Source organism: Condylura cristata, unplaced genomic scaffold (assembly GCF_000260355.1).
Source record: "Condylura cristata isolate star-nosed mole 26May11 unplaced genomic scaffold, ConCri1.0 scaffold00013, whole genome shotgun sequence".
NCBI classification, from domain to species: Eukaryota; Metazoa; Chordata; class Mammalia; order Eulipotyphla; family Talpidae; genus Condylura; species Condylura cristata.
In genome coordinates, this window is record NW_004567114.1 from 5,274,760 (window position 1) to 5,299,910 (window position 25,151).

Sequence of the window (25,151 nt, forward strand, 5' to 3'; positions counted from 1 at the left end):
TCCGTATATTTTTGTGATCAGTCCTTTATCGCTACTTTTGTGTGAGAAAATGTTTTCCCAATTAGTGATCTTTCTGTTTGTTTTTAGTAATGTCTTAAAGAAACTATTTTTAAAGATATGAAAGTATCACTTATTGTTGTTACTTTAACCTTTTATACTGTTTTTATTTTCAAGCTTTTCCTTAGACATTGATTTACTTGAATCCTCATCCACATTTTATAGATGAGGTACTAAGTGTCACAGAAGTTCATTTGTCTACAATCACTTTGTTAGTGACAAAAATTAAATTTGAAACTGGCTTTTCCTGACAAAAAGTTCTTTCTGTTCTTACATTAGCACCTCTGTTAATTCATGTGACTAATTACAGGTTAATATCTTATGTTTATCTTCATTTTTAAGCTTTTAATGTTCCATTCCAAAGAACGAGTGGATTCCCATCCCCCTGTGTGTCTTCAGCTTCATTATAAGCATTCTGAGAATAAAGGACCCCAGGTAAGAGCCCTTTACACTTTGACTGGATAGGTTGTTTGTTCTAAGTGGAAGGTTTTCAGTTCACTTTGTGGTATCATTAGTGATCATATTCTTACTTTCTTTTTCTTAAAAGGGTAACCAAGCAAGACTTAGTTCTGTTCCTCAGAAGGCAGAATTGCAAATTAAGCTCAATGCAGTCTTCTGTGAGCTGGATATCAGTATAGTGGACAGGTTGAACTCCTTGCTTCAGCCACAGAAACTTCCCACGGTGGAGATGATGGCGTCTCACGTGTACACATCATACAATAAGCACATTAGTTTGGTAAGTGTATTTAAAACTGCAGTGCTCGTCACAATTATAGCTATTTTGTAGGCTACTTGAATATCAGTTCTGAGCTCACGTGTTCGTAATAGAATAAAGGGCATGTTTTATTAAAACAACATTATTTATACAAATGAAAACTTTTATCTATAGATTGTAGTTATATAAATCTTGGTAATAATACTGAGTGGAATTTTAGGTGGCTGTTTTAAATGATTGATGTAAAGATGATGCAACAACACAGAAAGAGTGCTCATAAAGATGTAAGTGAAAAAGTAGAATATGCTTTCCATATAAACTTTTATTGTAACTATGCCAGTGAAATGGATGTACAGAAAAGAATGAGTAGAAATATACTGGTTGATGGTACTGATTGTATCAGAGTAGTAGAACTAGGTTTTCTTTCCTTTCTGTGTTTTATTGGAATTTTATAAATTATGATTCTCACAAAATTGCATCTAGTCACGTATTCAGTAAACTATTAGAGCACCCATGAACTGTAACCTATAATCTGTAAGATACAGTTTTGAAAATTGAAACAGCATTTATAGTATTGTGTTCCTGAGAAAGTCACTGAGTCACTTTTACCGAGATCTGGTCCCTGCTGTCAGATTTGGGAGATGTCTATTAGGGATTTTGAGACTGAATTTGGAGCTGATAGGACCAGAAACAGAATGGGCAATTTTGGTTAAAAGAAAAGGGAGAATATATTTTAATTTTCTTTCTTACTTCTTCTTCCTTAATTAGTGATCTGTACTCATATTAAATCAGCATTCTTTATCTTACTTTGCCACAGTTCTATGGGGCTAGTGCCTGTATTTGCTATTAGCCCTTGATGTGTGGGAAGGATTATTTAATACCTTGGGTTATTTTTTCTGAGAGTCGGGGCCAGTGCTAGAAAGCCAAATAGGAGAGAAAGAGAAAAGGTTTGTTAAAAATCCAAGTTTCTTCTAATGTAAGATGGGGACTTTCTAATCTGTGAGGTTAGAGACTGATTCATGAAATTAGTTTTATCACCAACTGTGGGCTAGAGCTTAAGCTTTAGTACATTTTAGAGAAAAAAAAACAAACACACACACAACAGACTTACCTGAAGAGCAAGTTTTTGATCCTTTTACCTTGAGTAAATGGTGAATAAGTGTTTAGGGTTTCTGAGAATCATTTCTAAGGGAATGATATAATCATTCCCTTAGGTGAGTTGGGCAGGTTGAGGTAAATCATTTTTAATTATTTAGAACCCATGATGTATCAGGCTCTGGCCTTAGTCCTGGAAATATAAAAATGCACCAGGAATGAACCTTTCTGCATTTTTCATAGCTTATCCGATTTCACATTCAATCTGTAAAGTAGAATATTGGTGGATAAATCCTTCAAATTGAAGTTGGCTGCTACGGTTACCTTTAACCATACTGAATAGTTGTTAAGTTTATTTACACATTATCCTTTTTAGTGAATAGTAAGATTATTTTGCCTTCTGTGGTGCTGGTGTCTTTGGTTCAATTTCTATTTTAATTTGTGTTTTATATTAAAAGTCAGTAGTTCTGACTTTTGTCAACAACTGTTCCAGTGTAACATTTCATTATGGTATATTAACATGGTAATAATTAATTTGAAATGAATTTGAATGTTTTATTCTTAGTGAGGAAATAGTGATTATACCTATTGGAATGTTGAATACTAATGTCATTTATGTATATTTACTTAATATAACATTTTAGTATATTTTTGATGTTTTGTGTTTTAGCACAAGGCTTTCACTGAAGTATTTCTAGATGATTCACATAATCCTGCCAATTGTCGGATATCAGTACAAGTTGCCACACCAGCATTAAACCTTTCTGTACGCTTCCCAATACCTGATCTTCGATCAGATCAAGAAAGAGGACCATGGTTTAAGAAGTCGCTTCAGAAGGAGATCCTTCATTTAGCATTCACAGATCTAGAATTTAAGACTGAATTTATAGGAGGATCAACCCCAGAACAAATTAAATTGGAACTTACCTTTAGAGAACTAGTTGGTAAGATTGAACATGCCTGTAAAAGAGCCAGACTAAAAACACAACTGCTATTGAAACATGCATCCCGGAAAAATACACGACAGCACCCCGATATAGCAAAATTAAAGAATATTATGCTGAAATACAAGAGTAACAACTTTTTTCAATATTGTATGCAAAAATGTAATGTAAATCAGGTTTAAAGAGAAATTCCTAAGCATGGTGATTTATTCACTTTGTTAAGGTACTTCTTTTCTGCCAGGAAAATAATCCTTTAACTTAATTTTAATGACCACTGACCACATGCTTGTTCAGGGCTCACAGAAGCCGGGAGTTGAGTGTCACTCTGTGGTAGGTACTGTGCTAAATGCTCACACACAATGTTCAATCCTTTAATTATCATAGTGATGAGAGGCTTATTATTTTTGATGATCTTTATTGTTTAAAGATTTGAGAAGAGATGCCTTCCAAGGTCATCAGCAATAAGTGCCAGAATCAAGATTCAAACCTCAGTCTGACTCTGGAGCTCAAGCTTTCAGCCACTAGTCACATGGTGACGCTTCTTTGTAAAGCTTGTTTGAAATGCTTGTGTCTTGTCTTGCTTTTGTCAGCTAATGAAGAGAATATAGATATTTAAAACTGTTGCTGATTATGACTTTATGAGAGGGCCCTGAGGGTTAGTTGATCTTCCCCTATCTCCAGTGGTAAGGAACTCCTTATTCTGGATGAAAGTCATTCTTTGTGAAGTAGAACACACACAGAGGGTTATGGGAGGAGAGGTAATTCTACAGTGCTTGCTTTGACATACACACTTCAGGAACGTGCCTGCCTGTCTGCATTGCTCGATGGATCGCATAGACTATTATGAAGGATAATTGTTGAGTGGCACTCAGTAAATGGCAGCTGCTGCATTCTTCTGTTGCCACTGGGCACCTTAACGCTGCTACTTAGGGATGTGAGTTTGAACAAAAACAGCATTTTTAACTTAATCTGCCTATCCGGTCTCCCCACATGCACACATGAAGTAGGAACAAATGAGTAATTGCCACACAACTGAACACTGCATTATGTCCCTGGGTAGAGAATCTTTGCCCCTGTATGAAGGAAGTTTTTATTTTTTTAATACTGAAGAAGAAATGCATTTTAGTTAATCAGTCTTGTTTTGTTAGGGTCATTCCAGGAAGAGAAAGGAGAACCATCTACAAAGTTTTTCCATGTGTCTGGTGGAGTGGATGGAGACACAGTAGCATCAGATGACTTTGACTGGCCACGGTGAGTAAGCCGGTATATGGCTGGGGGGAAGGGGTGTTGGGGAGGTTTTTATTTTCAAAAATAAATTGATGTAATCCCTTTAACCAACTTTTTGGTATTCAGTCTAGGCTAAAAATGCCCATGCTTAATGAAAGAACCCAGAAGTAGATGGACAAATTAAAAAAAAAAAAGTGTGTGTGTGTGTGTGTGTGTGTGTGTGTGTATGCTAGCTACTGTGCTACAAAAAGTTTATGTTAGATACAGTGGGAGATGGTGCTCTGAATGTACAGTCTCAATCCGCCCAAAGAGGGACAAAGAATCAACCATTTTAAGGATACTTCAAGGTCATGGAGAAGAGATACCATGTTGCACCACTTAGCTAGTTGTCAGGTAGATTTTGTAGTTGATGATTGCTTTAGGACAGTGCATTTCAGGTCTCAGGCTTTTACAGAACAGTAACGTTGTGCCGCCCCCCACCCCCCAAGCCCCCGCCCCGATTCTAGGATATAGCCTGGGCATTGGTATATTCTTGAAAATGACACCTGGTGATTTCAGTGTCAGGTGAACCTAGAGAACCACCTTATTAGCGTTTCTTAGGCAGAAAAAACTCCTTAAATTCAGTTGGCCCGACACTGAGTTTATATTATTCTATTTGAAGGAACTTAGTTTGCTAGCAGCAGTGGTTTGTTATTGTGTTGAAAGCATCTGTGCTGAAGCCTTTCTGTGAAATGACATCCCCTTTGCGATGCCCACTTCCGCCCACCGCATCAGACCTACCGGGCTGCTGGGGCAGCATTGCCGGGCATGCTCGTGGCAATGGGCGCGTGGAGCCGGGCTTCGCACCGGAGAAGCGGGTGTGCGTCAAGCAGGCAATTTGGAAGTCCAGCTTACAGAGGGGTATTTATTAATTACAACAATTATGATAGTGTATAGCGAGAACCAGCTTAGGTGGAAGCCCTAAGTTGCAGCGGCAGCTCAGCTCTTCAGCAGGAGGCTGCGGTGGCGCGTCCAGTCCACGGGCTGATGTGGTCCAAGGCGAACAAGGCCTGCGGCTTGGCTTTGGGTAGGAGCTAATGTCATCCAAGGATGTTTGCATAGTATGGGGTTGAAGGTACAAAAGACAATGCCAGTCTTTCGTTGCTGAAATTCTGAAGGGAACGGTTACTTTGTTCTTGCAGTTCTGCAACTATCTCCAGGTCAGTCACTCATCACTCCTTTTTCTGTTTGAACAATTGGTACAACGCAAGGTTTCGTGGGCATGCAAGTATTCCATAATGAAGAACAGGAAGGCTTTGATTTAATGATAATAAGTAGAACTCTTAGGTATAATTGCTGGCTAATAAAATATGAAAACAATCTTTTATCGTCAGAGATGAGAATTTCTGTTAGCCAAGTATAAATATAAAATGTCAAGGCCCGTCTTTGAATTTTACTCATTCCATCAGTTCCACCCCAAGTTACAGCTTCGCAGGAGTGGGTCGCGATTGACGGGACTCGGCTTGCAGAGAAACCCCACCACCAGGGGTTTCATCAGCGGTGCTGGCGTCACTCTTGCTGTTTCCACTTAGAGTCTGCCTTTTTCCTGATTGTCTTTGCTCTCAGAATTGTGCTGAAGTTAAACCCCCCAGCCATGCACTCCATCTTGGAGAGAATAGCAGCGGAAGAAGCAGAGGAGAATGATGGTCACTATCAGGAAGAGGAGGAGGGCGGAGCACATTCCCTGAAAGATGTCTGTGATCTGCGAAGGCCCGCGCCTTCGCCCTTCTCCTCCCGGAGAGTCATGTTTGAGAACGAGCAGGTAAAATAAAGTGAGTCTGTGATGAGGAGTGGCCAGACTCAGCAACGGTTTTGATTCTTATCATGGAAAAGGTGCTTTGTTTACTGTTTTTGTTTTCTGTTTTTGCTAGATTTTTAGCTCCCAGATTGAATAACACCTGTTTATTTTTTTCTTGGTTAAAAGTTAAGGATGAAATGCAAACTCGTTTACATACTAAGTTGTATGGCAAGGGGGAGAAACTTACTGTTTTGAACATAAAATGGTCATTTGATCTTTTCTTTTCACTGTTACATTCTAGATGGTGATGCCAGGAGACCCTGTGGAAATGACAGAGTTTCAAGATAAAGCAATGAGCAATTCTCACTACGTGCTGGAGCTTACACTACCCAATATTCATATCACACTACCGAATAAGAGCTTTTATGAGAAGCTTTACAACAGGTGAGTCTGAGCACGTCCCTCAGACTGTGGTTGGGCGTTTCTGCCGTTGCCTTGCCACGGTACCTGCTTCCTCTCTTCCCCTCTCCTCTCCTTGCTTGGTTACCGGGTGCTTCGTGTGCAGCTGATTATAGAGCCTTTACTGTAATGATGAGGGGTTACCAGAGTGGCGCTTACTAAGTACGGTCTGGTACAGGTTACTGCTGCATGAGATACCTGTTCCCCTGTGCCTCACATGGGCCTGCGGGCTCAGTGCCCTCACCCCAGGGCGTCTGTCTTGTATATGTGCAGTGTTGTGAAGAGTTGGGAGATACTTCTTAAAAGCTGAGGAGCAAGGCTGTTGGGGGAAGGATGGGGACAGAGGCCATATGAGGAGGGACAGAATTTCTTTGGGAAGGTGGATGTGATGATAGCCTGCTGTGGCTCAGAGAACCACAGTAGTCACCAGAGTTGACGTGGCTGCTCTAGCGAGTTCGGAGCATTCCACATCCCCCATACACATCCCTTATCTTAACTGTTCTTGATGAAACTGCGTTTTCATCAAGAGGGGGGAAAAGTAGTTCCCTAGAGAAAGTGAGTAATGGGAGAGAACTGAGCTGGGAGCTGGACATAAACTGGGGTGCTAGCTCCAGTTCCCCCACTAATAAGGGCATGCTTAACCTGTGGGGCAGTTTCAGGTGTAGAGTGGGAATGGTTCTCTGGCCGGCCCCCAGGGTGGATGGGATGGCAGGAGACAGAGCCGTCCTGGTGCTGTTGGCAAAGTGCTCTTTATGCGTGAGCAGCCTTCCTTTAATCTTTATGGGTTTTTATATTTAATGAACTTCCTCCCTTAAAATGCACTCAGTTATATGTCATTGGATGCTCGTGACAGGTACATAGGCAGGTATCTGATTAGACAGATTCTTTTCAGTGCTAGTATTATAGCTTTACCAGTTATTTTTGATGAAAGAACATAGTAGATTTAAATAAAAACTCCTGTAGTATCTAGTTTCTGTTTCACAGTTTAGAAAAATTATCTTCAGTTTTAAGGAATATGTTTGGTTTACTGATGGCTAAACTAGGAGATACACACTTACTTTTCAACTTTTGTCTTTGTAGGATCTTTAATGACTTACTACTGTGGGAACCAACTGCTCCTTCCCCAGTGGAGACATTTGAAAACATTTCATATGGTATTGGACTTTCAGTCGCCAGCCAACTGATTAATACCTTCAACAAAGATAGCTTTAGTCCGTTTAAGTCTACAGTTCACTATGGTAACATATTTTACATTTGTTCTGAATTAAAGTATATGCTCTACCAATAAAGTAGTAGTAACCTTTTCATCTGATGGGTTAAAGTGTGTTTTTTATGTTAACTGCATTTTATAGTTTGGTAATTTTCAGTATTTCCCCACTCATCTACATATTGAGCATTTCCTACCCATTAAATATGTTGTTATCTTTGTAGTGATAGCATGTAAATAGGCTGAAGTTCATGGGAAAGAGGCTAACACAGAAAGTACATTTTACTATAATGCCAAATTCTTTGGATGTGAACAAGCTGTAAATATAAAGAAGCCTTTTTGTGGTAGTGTTCAGGGTGCTCCTTTCTTCTAATAAGCAGCCAGAACCAATCAGTTGCCATTTCTCCCCACAGATGAGGAGAGCGGGTCCGAGGAGGAGACACTGCAGTGCTTTCCTAGCGTCGATCCCAACTACCGGTCCCGGAGGAAAAAAAAACTAGACTCTCAGAATAAGAACGCGCAGAGTTTTCTTTCAGTTCTTCTGAGTATCAATCATGGACTCATGGCAGTGTTTACAGATGTAAAGGTAAGAGTTTACAAATCCAGTGGTTTTCAAGTGTGCCTTGCTTTACTGCCATGATAAACACCCCGAAATAGAGGAGGCTTGAGCTTGTTTCAGGGAGGGGTGAAGGTCCCTTTTCCAAGGTCTTGACGATAGCAGTGTTGGGACTTGAGCATTCGTTTCTGGTTAACAGAGAGATGGCACGTGGCCCTCCTTTTGGAAAATGTGTGCTGGTTCTGTTCTGAGGGTGGCCAGTGATTGATTTGTATCCTAAAGACGGGAGAAGCCCAGCGATTTGTGTGGCTGGAGACCACTTGGGAGTTCTCAGCTGACCCCACAAGGAACACCCCACGGTCATGCTTTTTCTGCATTTAAGTGTCAACTTCTGTGTTTTTATGATCCTTCTATTAGCAAGATAATGGAGATCTGCTGGAAAACAAGCATGGTGAATTCTGGTTAGAATTCAATAGCGGCTCATTATTTTGTGTGACAAAGTATGAAGGCTTTGATGACAAGCACTACCTCTGCCTTCACACGAGCAGCTTCAGCCTCTACCACAAAGGTAGGACAAATGGCAAATGCTGTGTCTGGTCATGTCTGTTTCACACATTTAATTTTGTTTAATAAAGAAAACCTATTGAGAACAGAAATCTGGTAGCAGAAATTATTTTCTCTGGGATTGTTCAGATTCTGTTGCCGAATACTTAATGAAAATTAGAAGCTGACTTTATGTTCTTTCTTCTCAACAAGCTTATTGAGATATAATTCATATAGCACACAATCACTTGTCTAAAATAGCGGTTTCTTGGTGTTTGTTATTTCCAAATCACCCCTCCAAAACTTGAAACATTCTTATCTCCCCCAAAAGAAACTCTGTATCCTTTAGCTCTTATCACCCTCCCAACCTCCCCAGTCCTAAGCAACCTCTGATACACTTTCTGTGTCTATGAACTTTAAATTCAAGCTGCTTTATGTAGCGGAATCATGCACTATTTAGGTTTATTCAACTGACTTTAATTTGTCACATTGTTATCAAGGTTCATCCAAATGTACTTAATTCCTTTTTTCCTGCCAAAATTTATGTAATTTATCACACCTTAGCCATCGTTTAGTTAATGGGGCTTTATAGTCTTCTCTCTAAAGCAGTATTTCTTTCACATACAGAATGCATTCTGTATTCTTTTGCATGCATTCCCTGTATTACACTGGTATAGAGGGGAGATACTTGGGCATTTTTAATGTCAACCAGATTTTCCTGTTGAAATATAATTTCCTTTGCATTTCTTTTTTCTTCTTGGGTCCTGAAAATTATGGCTTTTTGACTGTTTTGAAGTTGGTTTTTGTTATTTTGTCTCTAGGATTTTGATATATTCAAAGGAAGTATGTTGTTTTGCCTTCAGTTATAGAAGACACTCACTTCAAGTAATAATTTTGATTTATTTTCATTTCATGGTTGATGTAGGCATAGTAGATGGAGTGATTCTTCCTGCAGAAACGCGTCTGCCCAGTGCCACCCGCCCACACTGGTTGGAACCCACTATTTACTGCTCAGAAGATGACCGCGTGGGTAGAGCATCGTCGGATGGTGTTGGAGGAGACGCCTTGAATATGCTGTCTGTGGCAGTTAAAATACTGTCTGATAAGTCTGAGTCCAATACAAAGGTTTGCTTTTTGTGCTCTTATGCCATTAAATAACTGCTGTTTTGATTTGATTATAAGCTAGAGGAGATTGTATAAAAGTCAGCACACTTATTTTCTTAGAAAAATGTTTTTGACTTTAAGTTAGAGGATTATTTAGGTGATAAATGTAGCTCTTTGTGTTGTTCTGTATAGGAATTTCTCATTGCTGTAGGACTAAAAGGGGCCACTCTCCAGCACAGAATGCTTCCTTCTGGGCTTAGCTGGCATGAGCAGGTAAGAGAACTGCTATGTGTGGCGTACCAGTTAGTTTTTAAATTTATATTGTGAAATACATACTGCAGAGTTCACAAACCACGCGTGTTCTGCCTACAGTGCTCCTGTGTGACTGCCTCTTAGTTTAGAGACAGACATTACTGCCAATCCAGGGTGGAATTGCTGCTTTACTTTAAAGTTAGATTGTCGGGGACTGACCCCGATCACGGGTGGCAGTGGGGGGGCAGAACAGTCAGGGTCTTAAGGTGGGAGTGGTGTTGGTGAGAGGAGATTCCTAAAAAAGGGGGAAAAGGGGAGCGGGCGGAAGGAAGACAGAGGAATCGGAGTTGGGTGCAAATCTTCCTGCTCTGGTTTCATCAGAGGTTTATTTTATACATTTCAAGCAAGCAGTGGGATAACAGCATATGAATTGGGCTGAGATCACAGTCATCTTTTTTTCTAACAGTTTGGGGTCATATTGACCTTTAGCTGATATTATAACATTTTAAAATTAATATATTAAAGTTAAAACAGGTACATACATTTATAAAATTTAAGGTTAACTTTGCTATATTCACCACAGTGATGACTGGCTAAAAATAAAGTCCCTTAAACCTTAGTTACTACCTAATGACCTTCATTCTCATTGAGATACCTAGAGGGTAAAATAAAGTAAAGGCAGGTAGGAGAATTTTCTTGTAAATCAATCACAAAAGGAAATATAGTAAAATTCTTTAAAAACTGAATAGACTTGAGTAGTTCCTTAAAAACTAAATAAAAAGCCTGAGTAAATTTCCTTATTAAAAGATTAGACAGTAGAAAGTTTAAGTAGTTCTTTAGAAACTGAATAGAAGGCTTATGTGAGATAGTAGAGAGATGAGATTTGGGTTCTCATCCAGGCAATAAGAGAACTCTGATTATTTTTTAACATGTTCTAGTACTGCTTTGTCTTACAATATTGATTTTGTTATAATTGCTTTTATTAATGAGCCAGTTGTAATATTATTTTTCATTTCAAGAGGAATTTCCCTTCCTGGGGCAGCGCTTGCTTGTCAGGCCAGGCAGCGCCTTATGAAGCTAAGGCCATCCAGTTGTACACTGAAAGTTGCTCAGAATATTTTGATATTATGATTATACAAAAAAGGGAGGTCATAACATAAATTAGCATGGAAATTCTGATTTTTCAGAGCTTTTCCTTTTCTATCTGGAATTTGTCACTTGCTAGAAGTTGTATAGCCTGTGTCATTAGATCCTTAAACTTTTTTTTTTTAATTTTACAACAGATCCTTAAATTTTTAAAAAACTGTTATCCTTCATGTCATTGGAAGTCTGTGTCTCAGGAGCCTGACACAGTAGCAGTAAAAGCCTGGTACTTTGAATCAGATAGTCTGTCTCCAAATGCTATCACTCATGTTACTCCCTTAAGCCCATTCATACTGCAGGCATTTCTTAAACAGTTGGCTTGACAGTTCTGTATGGCAATGACACAGTTGACTGTTTTCAGAGGGACTTTGGATAAGAAGTTAACTCTTCATGGGGGAATGAAAATTAGGGTGCTGTGGTGCCTAGGTCTTTTCTAGAGAGAAGTTTTTTCTTGTGACAGGAAAATGCTTACTTATTTATTTTTTTAAAGATTTATTTACTTATGGATACAGAGCTGGAGTACAGGCTAGAGGTGCAGGGGTGATGCGGTGAGAGGCTTCACCAGAGACAGAGTGGGGAGCAGAACAGGCCCACTGACGAAGCACACTGCTGAGGGGAGCAGCGGGCGGGTTGGGAGAGGTCTGGTGCGCCCTGTGGGTCACCTCCGGGATGGGGCATGAACTCATGCTGAAGTGGCTTTAGCTTCTTTGTGCTGTGCTTTTAACCCGCTGCGCCACCAGGGAGGGCCTGGAAAATGCTTATTTTATAGCTTGAATGATTTCAGCAAACTTTTCCTACAGAGGCAAGTAGGAAATGTCAAGTGGTGATCTCCTTATCCTCTGGCTCTCTCTCCTTCTCCGCCTTATCTTCTCCCAGATGTGTGTGTCTGTGTCCGTAAGTGAGTGCTGTCACGTGTGGATGGCGGGAGATAGATGGTGTGGTATGGACGCTGGTCTGTAAGGGAGTGATGGAGCCTGACCTTATTTTCTTACATTAGAAATGGGGAGAATAGATGTTGGTGATGGGGATTCGTTTCTAGACTGAGCTAGTTAGAAAACAAAGAAAAAGAGCTTCTCCCAACGATGGACCTCAGAGAAAAATAGATGGATAGTTTTAAGTAACTGTATTTTCAAGAGTTGTTTCAAACTGGCTGGTATGAAAGTTGTGTGTTTCATTAGATAGGACTCCTGAAATTTCTGTAGCATTAAAGTTGTTGGATGGTTCTGTTCATTTCAAAAACTTCTATTATGCAAATAATTTTTGAAATGAGTTCTTTCAAAATGTGATTTTTTTCTTTAGCATTATGATTTTCCAGTAACTCATTGCTTTTTCTGTGAGATTCTGTGTTTTATAGTGGTATCAAGGATATCATATCAAAACTTGTTTTTATATTGTTTTATATTTTTGTGATTATAGATTTTATACTTCTTGAATATTGCTGATGAACCTGTTTTGGGATATAATCCTCCAACTTCATTTACAACTTTTCATGTTCATCTCTGGAGCTGTGCACTTGATTACAGGTCAGTTTACAAAAGGACAAAATAACATTTTATTTAAAATATGTATTAAGTTTAGAAAAATATGTAATTCAGTAGAGTTGAGGTTCAAATGATTTCAAGAGAATTGCATTAGGCTGATGTTCTGTTGTTTCTTTTGGACCTCAGGCCACTTTACTTGCCAATCCGATCTCTCCTTACTGTTGAGACATTCAGCGTTTCTAGTAGCGTTGCCTTGGATAAATCATCTTCTACTCTCAGGTACCGTGCAAACATCATTGTATACCAGATGTAACTATCCAGAACATACTAGTGGATATTTATCTAAACCATTTGATTGATGTTTCACTTCTTTGTTAAAATCAACATTCTTTTACTAATAATTGTTTCTGTTTATCTAAGTCACTCAATTTTCCTTTCTCAGATGACTCCTCTCTTCTCTTCACTATTGTATTTTTTTTAAAGATTTTATTTATTTGAACATACAGAACTGGAGTATAGGCCAGAGGCTCAGGGATGGCGAGAGGCTTCACCAGAGACAGAGTGGGGAGCAGAACAGGCAGATCAACAAAGTACACTGCTGAGGGGAGCAGCGGGCGGGTCAGGAGAGGTCTGCCACGCCATGTGGTCACCTCCGGGGCGGGCGGGAATCGAACTCATGCGGAAGTGGCTTTAGCTTCTCAGTGCTGTGCTTTACCCCGCTGTGCCAACAGGGAGGGCCACTATTGTATTTGTTTTTCAGAAGGAAATTGATTCTTGAGATTCCTAGTTTACTTTTTACAACATATATATACATATATGAAAATATGTTTATGTGCTTGTATACATATACAGGTGAAAGCAAGAGCATGAGGTATTATGGGAAGTTTGTGTACATTTACACATGTGTGTACACACATATATGTGCTCTTAGTTCACTATGCTGCTGTGTGTGTGCATATGTCATGTGTGTACACAGACACACTTTCCATGATACCAGTGGTACTTTCTTTTCATAACTTAGACTTAGATGTGGACATGTGTTATAGGAACCCATTGGGAATAAATTGAGCAGATGATTTAAATTTATTCTTTACATATTCCTAGCATTCAAACGATGAGTTATAAAGACATGTTAGATGGCACTCATAAGTTAGACACTACATATAATTTTGATAATATTAGAAGGAATCATACCACCATATGTAAAGTGACCACATGGTTTGTGTTGGAAGTTAATTTTTCAGATGTTGATTTTATCTTTTTCCCCTCAGAATAATCTTGGATGAAGCTGCTTTACATCTGTCTGACAAATGTAATACGGTCACTGTAAATTTGAATAGAGGTAAGAGTTAAGCAGTGTGAGTGGATGGATGCTCTTTTGTATTCTTCTGTGTACTTTTTTTTTTTTAAGATTTATTTATTTGTGCATACAGAACTGGGGTACAGGCCAGAGGCTAAGGGGTGGTGAGAGGCTTCACCAGAGACAGAGTGGGGAGCAGAACAGGCAAAGTATCAAAGTACACTGTTGAAGGGAACAGTGGGCAGGTCAGGAGAGGTCTGCCGCACCATACGGATCAACTCTGGGGCAGGCGGGAATTGAACTTACTCAGAAGTGGCTTTAGCTTCTGAGTGCTATGCTTTATTTAACCCGCTGCGCCACCAGGGAGGGCCTCTTCTGTGTACTTTTTATTCTCAGGTAATGCTAGTGAAACAAATATCTTGTTAAGTATCAGATTGTAATACCTTAATATCACTTAAGTGTATTAAGTTATATATACTTTATTTAATAAAGACATTTTTCTCTAAAATAAGGTGAATTGCAAGTTTTTTAAAAGGATAAAACTGTATTATTACTACATTATACATATTTGTAGTACTACCTGCCATGAATTTTAATGAAGTGCTAGTTTTATTTGGTGTTGCTTGGGTAAGCATTTTTTGAGAGCTTTCAGACATTTTATTCATTTAAAATTTTAGACTATGTTCGTGTGATGGATATGGGGCTTTTGGAGTTAACCATAACTGCAGTGAAGTCTGATTCTGATGGAGAGCAAGTAAGTTGTTAAAATAACTGGAAATATTTAAGTCCTGCTTTTTTGAGAGACTAAAAAATGGAATTTATTGTGAAATTTGCCAGATTTTAAAGATTTTAAGTTATAATGTTTTAAAATAAAAACATTTTAAAATTCTGCACTGTAAGTGTTTCCCACAGCAAGACTGTACCAAAATAATTCTTTTGTCTCCTGCTCGGAAAACTTTTTCTTCCTTTTCCCTGGGTCCTGTCCAGACCGAACCGCGCTTTGAGTTACACTGTTCAAGTGACGTCGTCCATATCAGAACATGCTCAGACTCTTGTGCGGCTTTGATGAACCTCATTCAGTACATCGCCAGCTATGGGGACCTGCATGCAGCCGGCAAGGCGGAGACGAAGCCCGGAGCCCCACAGAGAAAGGTGAAGTGCCGCTGGCAACGCCACTGAGTCGTCACACCCCCGCCCCTTCAGCCGCGTGACCGCACATTTGTTTCAGCAGGGGCTTCACGGTAGTCCTAAAGTAGAAAAGAAACTCTAAGAAGTCGTGTTTCTGTCCTTTACCTTCAGAGCGATGGGTTCTGGAAAGGTGATTCTGTTGACCTTTTGGGGAAGATCATGTACCTTCTTTGATCTCCTTTGTTGCAGAATATGAATCTTCTTGATCAACGTAATACTTTTTTCCAGACTTATGATTATTTTTATCTGGAAAACCATTTGTTATGTGAGTTTGTCATCTGCGAGTTACATGTGAGAGAATTATGAGAGGTAGATGGCACGTGCTGGTGTAGCCACCGGAAGGCCACCTACGCAGTGTTGGCTTTCCTGCGGGTCTCTCGTGCCAACTGATTTTCAGTATCTTTTCGCATGTGTGATTTCCTTTGTCCCAGGGCACCAGACAGGCTTAAGATTGTTATCTCTGCTTTTTGGATGGATGTTAAAATCCAAAGAATTTAGCTAATTTTCCTTGATATGTGGCAAAAACGGCAACAAAGACCAGCTATTTTGATGCTCTGTGCATTGCTTTCTTATGTTCTCCACTGTCCCCTCGCTGCCTTCTCTCACACCTGGATTACACAATTATCCCTTTCAAATTAGATCTATTTTAGACATTTTAGAAGTGTGATTTGGATTTGATGAATGCACAGCTCTCTGGCAGAATGGCTCGGCGTCGGTGCTGGGGTTGGGCCTGCGGCTCCCGTTTGGTGATCTTCTCACCTGTGTTAGCTCCTACTGCCCTTAGCATTTGCTCATCCAAGAGATGAGGCCCTGCCCTGCCGTGGCTGCGTCTCGAAGCAGTGGGAAGCGTTCCAGCCCTCAGAGCAAGCAGAGTGGCTCGGTCACTGCTCCCCCAGTGTTGTGTGATGAGTATTTGAGCTTTCTTCTCTTCTAACGCATTTCTCCTCGAGATCCCACTTCATTGTGCTGGCTTTAAGGCAGTGACACATTTATTTCTGTTTCTTTGTGGCTGTGAAGGGTGATAATGATGATACTAACAGCTTTCAGTGAAAATGTAACAGCTGCTGGGCAGAATATAGGAAAAAGAGGATGTTCCTCTTCCTGTAAAATGTGCTTCTAGGACAAAACAAATGTTAAGTACTTCTTAGACCACTTTCAGTTATTTCTAATTAAGCTTTTTGGTTGTAGGTAGATTCCAGTGGTCACCCAGCCTCACGTGGTCCAGTTCTTCCTGATGCAGACCAGCAGATCTTGCGAGAACTGATGAGTGACGCCATGGAAGAGATTGATGTGCAGCAAGCCCCTCCATCTGTAAAGCCAAAATCTGATGGTGAGAGAGAGCAGAACTTTTTGCTGGGAGTGCTGCGGTTGGCATTGAGGCTTACATTATTTGTGTGAAATAACAAGGTCCTTATTAAAGAAAAAATACATCTCAGTATTTGTCATTCACTGTGTGTGTCTCTTAGGTAAGTAATACTTGGCCAGTGTGCTGCAGGGAAAATGGAGTAAGTGGAAGACAGAACTGATGTTTCCTGGTAACTTCTAGTTATGTAAAACAAACTGGTACTAAACCATACTGATGTTAGTTTGGGAGGGTTGAGAAATGATATAAGTAAACAGCTCAGGATATGGTAAATATGATATATACTCTTGACTACTGTTCAAAATGGTTGGAATATTTTCATTATACTTTAGTGAAAGTGAGATGAGTTGGCTTTTAAAATGTGGGTAGGATTGAGATGTGCAGGAGGGGAGAGAGAAGCTAATGTTGGTAAGATCTTTTACCATCAACAGTGGTGCAAAATGCTGCTGAAGCCCTGATTACTAACAGCCTAAACTATTCTGGAGAGAAAGTTGCTTAAAGTTGGATAATCAGGGAGGCACCAGACCCCTAGAAAGCCATGAGGGAATCACAGAAATATTTTGAAGCTTTTATTTAAAAGGCATTTTTTCCTAGTTGGATGAATGTAGCTATTTCTATATGTTGGGAAATCTTAATTTAAAAAAATTACTTCATGGTGTTATAAAAGTGTAATGTTAAATATTTTCATTCTAACTTAGAATCAGTTAGAACTTAGGAACCAACTGGAAACTTTCAGATTTCTGCATACTATATTATTTGTTATGAATTTTTACAGCTAACTAATGTAAAGAAAGACTTACTGAGCAGCTGTGATATATAAGATTCTGTGCTAGGTACTAGGCATTCGAAAGATAGATAAGTCTGAGGTGCTGCTATAGAGGGAATTAGAATCTAGTCTTTGGGCCTCTTGAGACCCATAGCATAGCCGGTTTGAATAAATGAATGGAGAATTAGTGATTCTAACATGTAATGTCATTGTGTATCCACATACTCGTTGGCACACTTGCAAGCCTTTGCTAAACGTCCTTTTAAGAAAGCTACCTGAGATGTGCGTGTCGAGTGTCTTGAGCCTCCAAAATTATCCTCTTTTCATTGTGTGGGATCACCGGCCAGGCTGAAGACACTCTCGGAATTGTTGCCACTACCCACTCCACACTCAGAGACTCCTCTGGTTTTTGTTGAGACACTGCTGTAGCTGTCGATAATTTGTCCAGAATGTTTCTTCAGTGTTCCACACACCCCCAGAGAGTATTGTCAGTCTGAAATGCAGGTTAAATGCGAACTCCATTCAACACCAACGCGCTTCTGCCAATTTCCTGAGCTGCTTTTGGGCCAGATGGCTGAGCGGAGACTGTCTAGCTTTATGTGAACATCATTTACTGTTTCCTTAGAGAATTGTAAACTTCTTAGTGTTTTTACTAGCAGTCAAACACTATTACAGAGTCTTGGTGAGAAATGAATGAAACTTCCAAGTCAGACCCACTCAGTGTGCTGTGTATCTGGTCAGACATCTGTAGGTGGTGCTGACGGTTTGGAAGTGTGCCAAGACTGGATGTCATTCTCTTTTTGCCTAGATATTTTGGATGAAAAATCACAGATTCAGGAGCCATGCTGTTCGGACCTCTTCTTGTTTCCAGACGAGAGCGGGCATGTGTCCCAGGGGCCCGACCCCACTTACACGCCTTTCACTCCCCACTTGATCAGTGACGCGGTGAGAGCTGTGCCTACTGAAAATGATGACTTCTGTATTCTTTTTGCACCAAAAGCAGCCATTCAGGTAATAAAAATTGGTAACATTAGTAAAGCCTTAAAATAATGTTTCAGATTGAACTAATCATAGGGTGTTAGAGTTTCATGACCTTTTGCAATACAGTTAAGATTTTGTAAATGTTCGTTATTCTTGACTATCTCTATGTCACATCTCTTAGAGATGCAGAGCAGAATGCTCTCTATTTAAAAAATTTCCTTCAGAGATTATTGCACTACAGATAATTTTTTTTTTTTTTTTTTGTAGTAAGTTAACTCTTCAGGGAAGTGAAATTAAATGGCAGAAAGGATGCTGAGTTATAGGTAGTGGTCCAAATAACAGGAAAGAAATATGTAGTTTATGTGAAGGCTGGTGGATGGTGATGTATTTAATTTCCATTTTAGAATCATGCTCCTATTTTTAAAGTATAAGTTCCTTATTCATGGTAAGTTCATAGTTCACTAATCTAAATGGTTAAGCAATGTTACGGGAACTGGACCTGCCAATTGCCTCTTAAAATACATAGGTATTAAAAATTAAATTACCTGTGGTAGCTTAGTGAGTGTGTGTGTGTTTTACTTCTGGGAAATTAAAAGAGTATCAAAGTAATCAAAATCAGGATAAACCTATTAGTAGGAGCATGGTATTTTGGTTAGTATGATGCAATATGTCAACTTTGGAATGAAGTGATGATTTGAATTAAAACATGCACACACACACACACACACACAAACCCCATGTACTGAATCTATGCCTTTTTATTGTCAAACAAGCCTTAAAAGCTATTTTGTAGCCTGTAAAAAATCCTCGTGAAATGCTCTACATAGAACAGAAAGAGAATTTATTTTATGGCTAAGAAAGCAGGTTATCTTATGTGATGATTAATGTAACAATTATACCTTTTTACATATTAAATTTATTGAAGATAATCAAGAAGTCTCTTTGATATCAAAGCCATAATCAGTGGTTTCTACAGAGATAAAGTCTGTGTTTTTTTTATTTTAGGAGAAGGAAGAAGAGCCAGTTGTGAAAATAATGGTTGATGATGCAATTGTGATAAGAGACAATTATTTCAGTCTGCCTGTTAAAAAGACAGATACAAGCAAAGCCCCGTTACACTTTCCGATTCCTGTAATTCGCTATGTTGTTAAGGAAGTCTCTCTTGTTTGGCACCTTTATGGAGGGAAGGATTTTGGAACAGTCCCTCCTGCTTCTCCAGCTAAAAGTTATATGTAAGTTAATGTTGACTTATATTTATTTTTTTGGTAGTCTGTTGCAGAAAAAAATACATAGATTTTATCATTTTAAGAACATTAATAACTACATATAAAATTATTTAATTTGAATGTTCCTTTTAAAACTGTGAACTTATTTGCATTATTTGTATTTTTACTAAAATGGTGACACGTGATTTTCAGAAGTTTCTGTGTTCCTCACTATGTGGCAGCGTATTTACGAGAGAGATACTCACTAAAATGAGTAAAACCTAAGCCCTGCCCTCCGTTCAAGAGGATGAATGGTTATGGGAGGAGATAGGGCAGGGAGGTGAAGTGCGCGTCCAGAGGCACGTACCAGTCTATCTCCAAATCTCCAGCAGCTGACACAGTTCCGAGCCGAGAGGTTGTTGGAAGTGTGTGGTACACAAGGGCATTTTTTAGGAGTCCTGGAGAGGCACAGCACGGAGGGGGTAGAATGGGTCAGTCTTCCCTGGGTGTCAAGAGGGTCAGAAGAACCTTCACAGACTGGTGTTTGGGGACAATAATGACTTTGTGTTTAGCAGTGTTTTATTTAAGACTCCCAAATTTATTGTAATTCTTTTCTGTATTAGGACTTGTAGGACCTATACTCTCACTGTAAAGGGTTTCTGAAGTGATGTGGAGCTTATGAGGAGTTTTCATCTCTTAGTCCTCTGATAAGAGCTCCAGCACCATAATTCATGTTTTCCCTATGGGTCTAAGTGTTTTTTGGGGAGACATTGCCCTTTGGCAGTGATGAATTCATGTTCTCAATGTCTCTAAGGTATAAAAAAACATGGCTTTGGTTTGTAGTAAAACATCTGTAGCAATGCTCTGAAAGTTCTGTCGTCTTATTTTCTTGGCATATTCTTTGACAAGGATTGTTTTTCATTTATAGAAGTCCTCACAGTTCGCCTTCTCATACTCCCACAAGACATAGTCGTAATATGGGATGTGGTGGAAAAGGAAGAAACCATGACTTTTTAATGGAAATACAGCTAAGCAAGGTGAGCTGGCATCCTGGCAGGAAACATCCAGTGAATTAGGCTCCTCCTTGAAGATTCTTTGGTGACTCCTTTCTTGTTCTGCTGAGTCTCTGCCCTTCGGATAAGAGAAGAGCAGGCTCTTACCTCTCTTCTTGTATTACGAGAAGCCTTACTTTTGTATTCTCAGACTGCCTCATTGAGCAGTGTCTCTGAGAGGAGTAACCATGAGAAGAACCCGCTCAACAGTTTGTTAAAATTCTGGGCGCCAGGCCTGAGGTTGACCCAGTAGCTTTGTGATAGGGCCCAAGAACTTGGATTTTTTTTTTAAAGATTTATTTATTTATGCATACAGAACTGGGGTACAGGCCAGAGATGCGGAGGGTGAAAGGATTCACCAGGGACAGAGCGGGAAGCAGAACAGGCAGATGGCGAAGTACACTGCTGAGGGGAGCAGCGGGCCGCTCAGGAGAGGTCTGCCACACCATGTGGTCTCCTCCGGGGCAGGCGGGGATCGAACTCATGCGGAAGTGGCTTTAGCTTCTTAATGCAGTGCTTTCCCTCGCTGCGCCACCAGGGAGGACCAAGAACTTGGATTTTTAACCTGTCCCCTGGTGATGCCAACACTGCTTATCCCAGGACTGTGCTTGTTGAGCCACTGGCTAGGGTTGCCTGACTGGAGGGCCTGCCCTTGGAGAGCACGTATCTCAGCTCCTCGTTGGATGTTGTAGAGCAGGAGGGAGGACACCAGTGGCACGGTGTGAATTTCCGTCAGTTTATCTGGGATTGTGCCACGTGTCATGTGTTAGGGAACTTAGTGCCGAAGATGTAGTGATGGCAGTTTTGTGTGCTTAATCCCCATCTCCCCTTTGGAAGTTGCAGTGAATCATTTTCAAATGATGTTATAGTTAGGCAAGATCATAATCTTACGTCTTACTCTATTGAGGGTCTTGCTTGAAAGGGATAAGGAACTTTACCAAGGTCAAATAAGAAATGCTCGTCAGGTTTCTCTTCGTATGGTGAGGTGAGTGAACAAATGAAGATATGTTATGTTGTTCTCCGAAGGTAGAATTGAAAGCTAATAGAATTCAGTGAAAATAATGTGATATTTTGTATTTTAAAGAGAAAAATCTAGTTTAACTAAAATGTAAACATCTTCACCCTGCCTTCTCCTTGCCCGTGAAGGTGAAGTTTCAGCACGAGGTCTACCCACCCTGCAAACCCGGCTGTGCGTCTAGCCTCCTCGAACACCCCGTCTCCAGGCAGGTGCTCATCGTGCAGGACCTTGAAGTCCGCGATCGCCTGGCAACGTCACAAATGAATAAGTTTCTGTACCTGTACTGCAGCAAGGAAATGCCTCGAAAAGCTCACTCCAATATGGTAAGCGTTTGAACTTCATAGTTGTTGTTTTTGTGAAAGAGTTGTTCTTATAGCTAACTGAAGAATTAGATTGGGAAAAATTACTGGATAGTTCTCCTCTTTTTAATATGAATCCCTGTTAAATATGCTGCTTAAAGTTTTATGTTGCAAAGACTACTCTGCATGTCGCTTCTAGGGTGCATTAACTATAGTCGCCGAAGTGCTGACACCTGAGGAAAGCCAGTGCCCATTCAGCCTCCCAGACATGGGTGTTGCGCAAGTGAGCTGTTGCCGGAGCATTTGGAGACAAACATTGTCCACGGAGGCTTGGTCTGTCGGTTAGCTGCAGGGGCTCTGCAGAAGCCTCTGAGACAACAAGCACAGCGTTATCATTTGCATTTTTTTCTCTAGAGAGAATCCATAGCTTTCATCAGCCTCTTGAGGAAGGGCATGACCCAAAAAAGTTTGACTTAGTTTTTTTTTTTTTTAAGATTTTATTTATTTATGCAAACAGAACTGAGGTGCAGGCTAGAGGTGCGGGGGAGGGGGATGAGAGGATTCACCAGACACAGAGAGGGGAGCAGCGGGCGGGTCAGGAGAGGTCTGCCGTGCCATGTCGTTACTCCCTGGCTGGGGATGGAACTTGTGCCGCATTGGCTGTGGATAACTTCACAGGGCGCGCTTTAACCTATTGTGCCACCAGGGAGGGCCCTGACTCAGCTTTTAAGGGAAGAGGTTAAACAGTTTGGCCCTTTTTTCCAATATAGGAAAAAGAAAAATTTTTTCTGTCTTGTTTACTTTTCCTTTCGGAAGAAAACAAGTCACAATATGAAGGGGGGAAATGGCCTTTTCTTTCTTTCTCTGTAGCTGACAGTGAAAGCTTTGCACGTGCGCCCAGAGTCCGGCAAGTCCCCACAGGAGTGCTGCTTGCGGGTGTCGCTGATGCCGCTGCGGCTCAACATCGACCAGGTGTGTGCCACGAGTGTACTTGCGGGCTGTGACGCCGTGTGTGGCTCACCTTCAGAGAGATGTGGTGTAGTAGAATCACAGTGTTTGTTATTAACTTTTGTGAGGGTTGCATGGTTAAAGCCAAAGTCTCTGTTGGTAAAGAACAGGGCAAACTCACTAGGTGTTTGGACCTGAACTCTTGGTAAGTAGATGTTTTTAGATGTCACCCTGCTCCTGGTGTCCATGGTGGAGCACTGAATGCTTGCTGCTCTTTCCCATTCCTTGTGCCCATACACCTAATTCAGCTAGCAGAGCTTTTCAGGGAGTATAAAGGCCTCACGGACACATGCGATCACAAGAGAGATGGGAGTATGTTTTAACCACAGCATCTCTGGATTTCTTCTGCTCTGGGCAAAATGACAAAATAGTAACTTGGCAGCAACAGAGCTGTATGGAAAGGCATAAAGAATCCAGTTGCCCATATTAGCAAGCACCCCATCAAATTATTCTGGGTTTTGCTTTGACCCATAGAGCTGTTCAGACACCATGTTTACCTCTTCTGGAGTCTGTATTCAAGGTATGTGAGATATGAGTGGAGTGCTGAAGAGATGGGCTTAAAGTGAGACCTGGGTTTAATTCTCTTTTACTGGTTGTGTGATTTTGAGTAAGTTACTTCTTCAGATCTGTTTCTTCATCGATAAAATGGAAGAAATACTATATGTACCATCAGTTTTTTTTTTTTTTTAGATTTATTTATTCTACAGAACTGGGGTACAGGCCAGAGGCTCAGGGGCAGTGAGAGGCTTCACCAGAGACAGAGTGGGGAGTAGAACAGGCAGATCAACGAAGTACACTGCTGAGGGAAGCAGCGGGCGGGTCAGGAGAGGTCTGGCTCGCCATGTGGTCACCTCCGGGGCAGGCGGGGATCGAACTCATGCGGAAGTGGCTTTAGATTCTCAGTGTTGTGCTTTAACCCGCTGCGCCACCGGGGAGGGCCCGAAAAGTAATTTTTTTAAAACACTAAGTCATATTGGACTGTTAATATATCTTCTACCAGAGAATCTTAAAGCTAGAAATAACTTGGGTGATCAAAGTTTAACATATATAACCAATTTTTTAAAATTAATTTGAGGTATAATTTGCACTTAATAAAATCCAGGTTTTTATATACATTTTGAGCTTGACAGATATATATATACTTGAGTATTTACTACATCAGTTAAAATACAGAACATTTCTATACCTACAAAGTCCCCTCTGTCCCTGTAGTCAGTCTTCACCACCCCAAAGTAGACATGGACCTCATTTCCACCCCATAGAGTAGCTTTTCCTGTTCCACAGCTTAATATAAATGAATTGTATCTGGTTTCCTGTACTCATCAGTAGGACAAAGAGGTTTATCCAGGTTGTCATATATATCTGCAAGCTACTCATTTTTATTGCTGAATAGTGTTCCATTATCTGGAAACACCAAAATGTGATTATCCATTTATTTATTTATTTCCATTGGGGTTGTTTTCTTATTTTTGGCTTTTGTGACTAGAGCTGTTAAGGAATTTGTGCACAAATCTTGTTATGTACATTTGGGCATTATTCTAGGGTATGTGTGTGTACATACACACAGGGTTGATCCACTTGTAACGGTTGTAAGCAGCTCCAGGCAGCTCTCCAGTGGCGAGGCTATAGTATGTCCCCACTAGTAACTGCTTCACACTCTGACCAAACTTGGTGTCCTATTTTACTTGATGCTTATCATGATTTCGCTTTGGATTTCTCTGATGACAAGTAATACTAGCATCTTTTCATGTGCATATTTATTATTTCTATATCATCATTTATGAAATGCTGTGTCCTGCTAGCTTTAAAATTAATGTTGTTTTTGAACAACCCGTTCAAAAAAAATAGGCATAGGAGCTAAAAAGACACTTCTCCGAAGAGGCCAATAAGCATATGAAAAAAATGTTCAGCATTGCTTGTAATAAGGGAAATACAAATCAAAAGCGAATGATATACTACTTTGCACCAGTGAGAATGGCACATATTAAAAGAAAAAACAAGCAACAATAAATGTTGGCAAGAGTGTGAAAACTGGTGCAACCACTATGGAAAGCTGTGTGGAGTTTTCTCAAACTGCTAAAAATGGAGCTTCCATATCTTCCAGCAATTCCACTCCTAGATAACCACCCAAAGGACACAAAAAACAACAATTCAGGAGGACACTAGCACCCCTATGTTTATTGCTACTCTATTTACAGCAGGGAAGATGTGGAATCAACCCAAATGCCCAAAAATACATGACCAGATCAAGAAAATGTGGTATATATACACAATGGAATATTCCTCAGCAATCAAAAAAGATAATCTCATGCCATTTGCAGCAAGGTGGATGGAACTGGAAAAGGTTATGCTTAGTGAAATAAGCCAGAAAGAAAAAGAAAATACTGGATGGTGTCATTCATAGCAGGAGT

The 25,151-nt window shown here is 40.2% G+C and overlaps 1 protein-coding gene across 1 annotated transcript in view; it reads left to right on the forward strand.

Moving 5' to 3' along the window:
* ATG2B (autophagy related 2B) overlaps positions 1–25,151 on the forward strand; it is a 62,806-nt gene that overhangs the window by 22,262 nt on the left and 15,393 nt on the right. The window contains exons 13-34 of the mRNA XM_004681587.2: positions 400–492; positions 605–793; positions 2,538–2,811; positions 3,960–4,062; positions 5,644–5,839; positions 6,117–6,259; positions 7,355–7,512; positions 7,895–8,067; positions 8,455–8,605; positions 9,506–9,705; positions 9,877–9,957; positions 12,496–12,602; positions 12,747–12,839; positions 13,832–13,902; positions 14,538–14,614; positions 14,848–15,012; positions 16,237–16,378; positions 17,986–18,188; positions 19,164–19,390; positions 20,292–20,400; positions 21,562–21,756; positions 22,603–22,704. Of these exons, the coding sequence (XP_004681644.1) occupies positions 400–492; positions 605–793; positions 2,538–2,811; positions 3,960–4,062; positions 5,644–5,839; positions 6,117–6,259; positions 7,355–7,512; positions 7,895–8,067; positions 8,455–8,605; positions 9,506–9,705; positions 9,877–9,957; positions 12,496–12,602; positions 12,747–12,839; positions 13,832–13,902; positions 14,538–14,614; positions 14,848–15,012; positions 16,237–16,378; positions 17,986–18,188; positions 19,164–19,390; positions 20,292–20,400; positions 21,562–21,756; positions 22,603–22,704 (3,252 nt within the window). The remainder of the gene's footprint in view (positions 1–399; positions 493–604; positions 794–2,537; positions 2,812–3,959; positions 4,063–5,643; positions 5,840–6,116; positions 6,260–7,354; positions 7,513–7,894; positions 8,068–8,454; positions 8,606–9,505; positions 9,706–9,876; positions 9,958–12,495; positions 12,603–12,746; positions 12,840–13,831; positions 13,903–14,537; positions 14,615–14,847; positions 15,013–16,236; positions 16,379–17,985; positions 18,189–19,163; positions 19,391–20,291; positions 20,401–21,561; positions 21,757–22,602; positions 22,705–25,151) is intronic.